The sequence below is a fragment of the Lactuca saligna genome, chromosome 7 (genome assembly GCF_052625555.1).
Source record: "Lactuca saligna cultivar CGN05327 chromosome 7, ASM5262555v1, whole genome shotgun sequence".
In the NCBI taxonomy this organism is placed as follows: domain Eukaryota; kingdom Viridiplantae; phylum Streptophyta; class Magnoliopsida; order Asterales; family Asteraceae; genus Lactuca; species Lactuca saligna.
This window is the reverse complement of record NC_136423.1, coordinates 22,722,822-22,729,550: the sequence shown is the minus strand read 5'-3', so window position 1 is coordinate 22,729,550 and position 6,729 is coordinate 22,722,822. Positions and strand designations below refer to the sequence as shown.

Genomic DNA, 6,729 nt, shown 5'->3' with positions numbered 1-6,729 from the left:
AGACTTGGAAATAACGAGTACATAACCGAAGTGAAGAGCATTAGCAGTTTAAGGGATTGAAACTTGGTTCAACTCATCAGTTGGTGTCACGACCAAACATAACTCTTGTTCTAAACGGAAGCCTTGACTCCCATCGGTTTATCTTTCTTTAAAAAAAAGACGTCCCTTTGAATGGAATGTGAGATGGGAGCAGTTTAAGGGATTGAAACTTGGTTCAACTCATCTATGATTTTTTTTTTTATAAACGGAAGCCTTGACTCCCATCTATTCACCAAAAGACATCCCTTTGAATGGAATGTGAGGAACAAGATCATATGATAGTAGTGGGTTTGGGATTTCTTTGAAAAGGGCGAGTTGCTTTCTTGTAAAGATAAGATGCTGAGCATAGAAAAGAAGTGGATATCGGTTTTATTTGTGTGTGTGTGTGTGTGTGAGAGAGAGAGAGAGAGAGAGAGAGAGAGAGATTTTATTACTCAAAAATTAAAAATGTCACATAATCCATATTTAAGCGGTGAAAATGAAATGCAATGACCTTTTTAATAGTTAATTGTAAGTTTAAGGACATAAACTACATATATATATATATATATATATATATATATATATGTGTGTGTGTGTGTGTGTGTGTGTGGATGTAGGAATGATTGTGAACCAATCATTTTAGTTGTTTTATGGAAGACATTTATCCATATTATTAAATTAAAAATAAGAGAATAATACCATTTAATTAAAAGATGGGTAAAAATGTACATTTGCATTGCTTTCAAATTAAGAAACACAAATTTAAAAAGGAAATTTTTGTATTTTAAGAGACTTTTTATTATCTTAATTTTCAATTCTGATTTTTTTTTATTAATTCAATTTTAATTCTGTTAAAATTTTTATTCTATGAGAATGATGTTCTGTGATATTGTTTTGTTAGAATGTTATTCTATTAGAATATTAATGAAGATTCTCGAACCTGAAATTAAATAATAACAACATTCCAATATATTTATACACATATGAACTTAAATACACATTCAAAAATATTCTTACAAATTGATACATTTTAAAATAAATTGACATATTCTAATAGAATATCATCAAAATGAATAAAATTCTTGAGAATAGTATTCCCAAATATACAATTATTGAGCAAATACACTTAATCTTCTTCAAATGTCAAAATAATCGACTTGTTTACACTTCATCTTCTTCAATGTAACTTGTTATTGAACTCAATTCCAAGTCTTTCTCTTATATGATCAATCAATGATTCCTTCTTCATGTCATTCTGAAAGAATAATTCATTACCAAATGAAAAAGAAAAAACTAAAGTCCTTTATACAAATCTACAGACTTGTGAATTGCAGGAAACTCATAACCAAGAATTATAGAAAATCTACATATGATAGAGGAAATATCGAGATTATGTTCCGAGAAAATCGGAATTCAAGATTCCATTCCAACATAATTGAAATTTAAGATTCAATTCTAGTAGAATCTAAAAGTTTGAATGACATTGCTATTTGTTACCTGAACTTCTTGCTTCCTAGAAGGGAATTTATTTCCTTTGACTTTGGATCTTCAACTAACGAGTAAACAAAGTCTTGTATTAAAAATAGAAATATGCATGGGAATAAGATTATACAAATAACATGACTATTGTATTATGATGTGCTTAAAACCACATATGTTCAAGCAAAAGGAAGCACGCTACAGTCTTTGCTAGAATTATCAATTAAATTAGGTCTAGTTCCATTTGAAATAGAAAACCATGATTTGAAGTTATATAATGACGAATATGGCTTTCCATCTTACTCAATAAATGAAACCCCATTTCCAAATTCTCAATTTATCTCTAATTAATGACGATGTATCATGTTTAATTCGGTCTTCCCTATTAGAAGAAGAGCATCGCACAAAATAGATGAAGGAAAACCTTCAAATCATAATCATAAAAAAACCAAAATATAAATAAAAACTAACCACAATCGCATAAGGCGGGTATGATTGAAGCTTATTTTCACGATGAGTGACCACCACCTCTGTCGAATGCCCTCCTGCCATTGTGCTTCGCCACCCACAAAACCAATAGGTGACCAAAAATACTTACGTAGATAGAAACGAAGATCGAAAATGATTTAGGAACTGTGATACTAGTAGAGGATGACGATGAAGAAGATATGGCAGTGGTAGTTCGAGGAAAAAATTCTAGAGCCTTAGCATTAAGACGGCTAGAGGATACGTTACATGTGAGAGTTGGATTGTTGGTATCACTAGAACTTGAAGTAACAATAGAAGCTGGTTGTTGAAGATTGTCATGGTGGATTACAAATTCTAGGGTTTGGGAAGAAGATGGGGGTTCTTGAGTCATATTATTGGGTAATTGTATGTATATGTTGAAGGGGATCTACTCTTATTGAAGGATAGAAACCTAGGTTTTGTCAGATACAGACGAAGCAAGATCCACCCTTTGTTCTTCCTATCTACTTGTGTCGACGGAGACACTACAAAAGGTTTCCATTCCTTTCTATAACCTTTCCCCCTTCACTTATTTATTTTACCACCGAAGGAAAAGATTAGCGCGAGTAGTGACAGTAGTTGAAGTCATAGTAGAGGATGACGACGGAGAAGATGAAAACCAGTCGAATAAAGAGCAATAGTTAAACAATTGTCTCGATTTACACTGAAATATGGTAAACAATTATGTTGAAGGTGGTGGAGAGATCGATCATGGTTGTTGTTGCTCTTAGCCTCTGTATCCCCAAGAACCTTTAAATTTCAGAATCACACACATAATAAAGGGGTAGGGTTTCATCCTATGTTGTGATGTTATAATCACCGTCAAAGGGTGTACCCTCTTCTCTTTTATAATCGCCGGAGGTTTGGAATGTTAACAAATACTTGTCAACTGTGATATAAAGAAGATATAACTAGGTTAAATGAGGTCAATGTAATTACCATAAGAAAAGGGAGTGTAGTTGTGGAATTACCTAAATTGATTAATTGATTAATATGCAATATTACAATTTTACCTTAATTTAGGATTTTGAAATGATTAGCTTACATTACTCCTTATATTCACACAATATTTAGTTAGAATACTTGAGCCTATCTCTCTCTCTCTCTCTCTCTCTCTCTCTCTCTCTACACACACACACACACACACACACACACACACACACACATATATATATATATATATATATATATATATATATATATAAAGAGAGAGAGAGAGAGAGAGCTAGGTTCAAATGTTGATTGACATCTATTGTGCGGACGTATGGACAACGCTATTCTGTGAGAATGACAAATAAAATATATTGTTTAATAATATGAATACGCTCAATCTTACATAACTATTGTTATTATCACACACTCTCACTAATTAAATTGTCTATAAGGTTATTATAGTCTTTTTATTATTATTCTCATTTTGTCAGAATGTTGTGTTTATTGAATCGTATTCTGTAAGAATGAAAATGAGTGAAAAACGATGTGTGAGCACAAGAATGAATTTGGATAGTCTTGGAATTTGTAATATTTTTTTCTTTGGATAGATCACATCTATTTAAATGGGTATGGCATTTCCCTTGTAACCCGAAAGCTAAGTAGGTTAAAGTAGTGTAGATGATTTATGGTATTGATGGCTATGTTGGTGCATATAGTTTACCTATTACGATCTATAAGCTATATCCATTAGGTTGCTATTCTAAAATCAGGGTGTTGATTTCTTGTATGTGTGTACTCGTAAGCTGGGGAATGGTGAACTTGTTTCCTTTTAGGATAACATTTTTTTTTTTTTTTAATGGAGGCTTGCTTTCAATAAAATTCTCTATCGGAATTTGGATATGAGAGGTATTCAAATTGACTCGGTGTTGTGTCCGATTTGTGGTTCTGATGTGGAGATTATCAACTTTATTGTTTTAATTATTTCATGATTTTAGTGTCATGGAGTTTATTAGCTACCTGGTGGGATATCTATCTTCTTGTTTTGTCTAGTTTTTCATATTATTCAAGTTGGATGGCTTCTCTAGGGTTGCGTTTAAAGCTAGACTTTGCTTGGATGCAGTGGGAGCCGTGACTATGTGAGATTTTATTCTTTCGCAATCGTTTTTTTGGATTACTACTAGAAATTCTAAGTTTTGTCTTAATTGGATAGGTTGGTTACAAAATACTATTATAGCAATTTCCTCTTTGTATTTTTCTAGCTCTTTGCTAGTTTATAAAATTGACTGACATTCTATAAAAATCTCAAATTAATCATTTCTAATTTGGCTATATAACATGTAATTTTTCTCAATTAAAACAATACATCATTCAAAAAAAATTCTCTACACCCTTAAATTCGAAATGTTTAGTTTGACCGTTTCCATCTAAATGACATTGTTTATGATTTTGTGTCATAAGTTACTTCGTTTTGGCTATGTTTCATAACTTTTAGTGAGATTACATTAAAAAAACTAAGTATTTTCGAAATTTCAAATATGTTATTTGAATTTTGTAAATTTTGTAAATGTTATTCGAATTTCCTTTAATAGAGGGGTGAATCTCTAGCTTCTCACTAGTCACTAATTTTTCATTTTATAGAATTCTCTTCTTTTTAAAAAAAATGTAATTGAAATTTCAGAAAACTTTCGAGTTCGAAATCCTTTTTTTTTTTTTTTTGAGAAAAAAATACTTTTGATATAATATAAAATTGTCTTAAGCAAGTCTATAAACTAATATTTCTAATCTGTCGTTTTTGTAATTGTCTCTATAAAGTGTTCTATCCTAAAAACAAAAAAAGTCGTAGTAGCTTACACGAAACAATTATAAATATTGAATAGTGTCTAGCAACATTATATCATATACACTTTCAATAATTCATGAGGTCGGTTCATAATGTCTCGTACATATGAGATATCCATGAAAACTCTTAATCATGGCATGGTTAATCACTTAATTCTACTCTAAATTGATCGCTTCGTATTTACTTGGCTTGATCCCGCAATATGATAATAACAAATATCCTCTACAAAATCTAAATCTAAAATTAGGTAACCAAACATGAAATAGGGTAAACAAACCAACCCACATCTTCCTTTTAGTAGATATATTTTAACTATTAATGGAAAATAGAGTATTATAACGACCGTTTATAATATTAATCGGACATATCTATACAAATGAAATTCAATAGAAATTAGAGAAATGATATAAACAATCAAAAATTAATTCTAGAATGACCCATTACTCAATAGCATGGCTTCTTCTTGTAAATCATTCAAAATAGCCACCACTTGAACAATCAAAGGCCTGTTCTTCCTAGAGTTGCCCACACAAGCACTGGCCACTTTAGCCAATCTAACAAGAGGCTTAATGTCACTAGGAACCATTAATCTTGGGTCTAAAAGCTCACCCATTTTCATTTCTTTAATCAATGGCAAACCCCACTTTACAATCAACCCCCCTTCACTTCTCCTACCACTCAACAACTCTAACAAAACCACCCCTAAACCGTACACATCACTTTCTTTAGAACCACCCCTTGGTTCAAGCCAATATTCTTGATCCACATACCCCACAATCCCTTCTTTCTCATTGGGTGCTAAAAAAGATAGACCATAATCACAAATCTTGGCACTAAACTTCACATCTATTAAGATATTTGAAGGCTTGACACAACCATGCACTATAGATGGTGCCACCAGTTCATGCAAATACTCTAACCCACGAGCCACACCGGCTGCAACTCTAAACCGTCTACCCCAGTCCAATAACGATGCACCATCAAGGTTTTGATGGAGGTAGAAGTCCAAACTCATCATGCCCATAAACTCCATTACGACGATTCTTTCTCCAGGGCCTTCAGAAAACCCTAATATGGATAACACATTAGGGTGATTAGCTAAAGATAGCCATTTTAAAATGGAAGAAAACCCTAACCCCGAACCACAATTTCTTAGGACAAAACGAGGGTGGATTCGTTTGACTGCGACTAATTCACCTCCTGCTAACACTGCTGCGTAAACAGTTCCTAACCTGCCTTTACCAATGATTCTTCTTTGGTTGAATCCATCTGTGGCAACATCGATTTCTACTAACGTGTATGGTGATGCGCAAAGCTTGATGGAAGGACTTTCTTCATCGGATCTTTGATTGTGGACTGTCTCATTTGAGTTTGCATTCTTCTTGTTCTTCCGTATGATGACGATAACTAAGAGGATGAAGATGAAGATGGCTAATGAAAGAAGGGCTAGAACTAGGTAGTATGGGATACTTTCACCATGCCTCATGTTAGAGACCAAATTAGTTAAGACGCTTAATTTCTTAACTCTTTGTTGCTGATACAGATTGGATATTCTTTGAAATTTCTTGTGGTTTGATGAGGAAGAGGTACAAGATGGATTAGAAAAGTCAAGCCGACAAATTGAAAAATTAAGATGTTAGATAGGAGATGGGTTATATATATATATATATATATATATATATATATATATATATATATATATATATATATATATATATATATATATATATATATATATATATATATATATATATATATATATATATATATATATATATATATATGTGAGAGAGAGAGACTTTGAATGTGTACACTTAGAAAAGTTGCAAACGGGTTATATTGGTCAAGACAAAGTCATAGTTGGCAACACCTCTATGAGATTTTGACCACCATTAAGTCGTCAAATATATTTATAAGCTTATAAGTTGGAAAGAAGTTTTTCATTTGTT

General features: G+C 32.1%; 1 protein-coding gene across 1 annotated transcript; it reads right to left on the bottom strand.

The window, feature by feature from the left end:
- Nucleotides 1-5,113: 5,113 nt before the first annotated feature.
- LOC145004170 (Protein kinase superfamily protein) lies at nucleotides 5,114-6,407 on the bottom strand. The gene has a single exon (XM_078963060.1). It carries the CDS (start codon nucleotides 6,264-6,266, stop codon nucleotides 5,208-5,210), a length of 1,059 nt encoding a protein of 352 aa, XP_078819186.1. The 5' UTR covers nucleotides 6,267-6,407; the 3' UTR covers nucleotides 5,114-5,207.
- Between the last annotated feature and the right edge of the window lie 322 nt (nucleotides 6,408-6,729).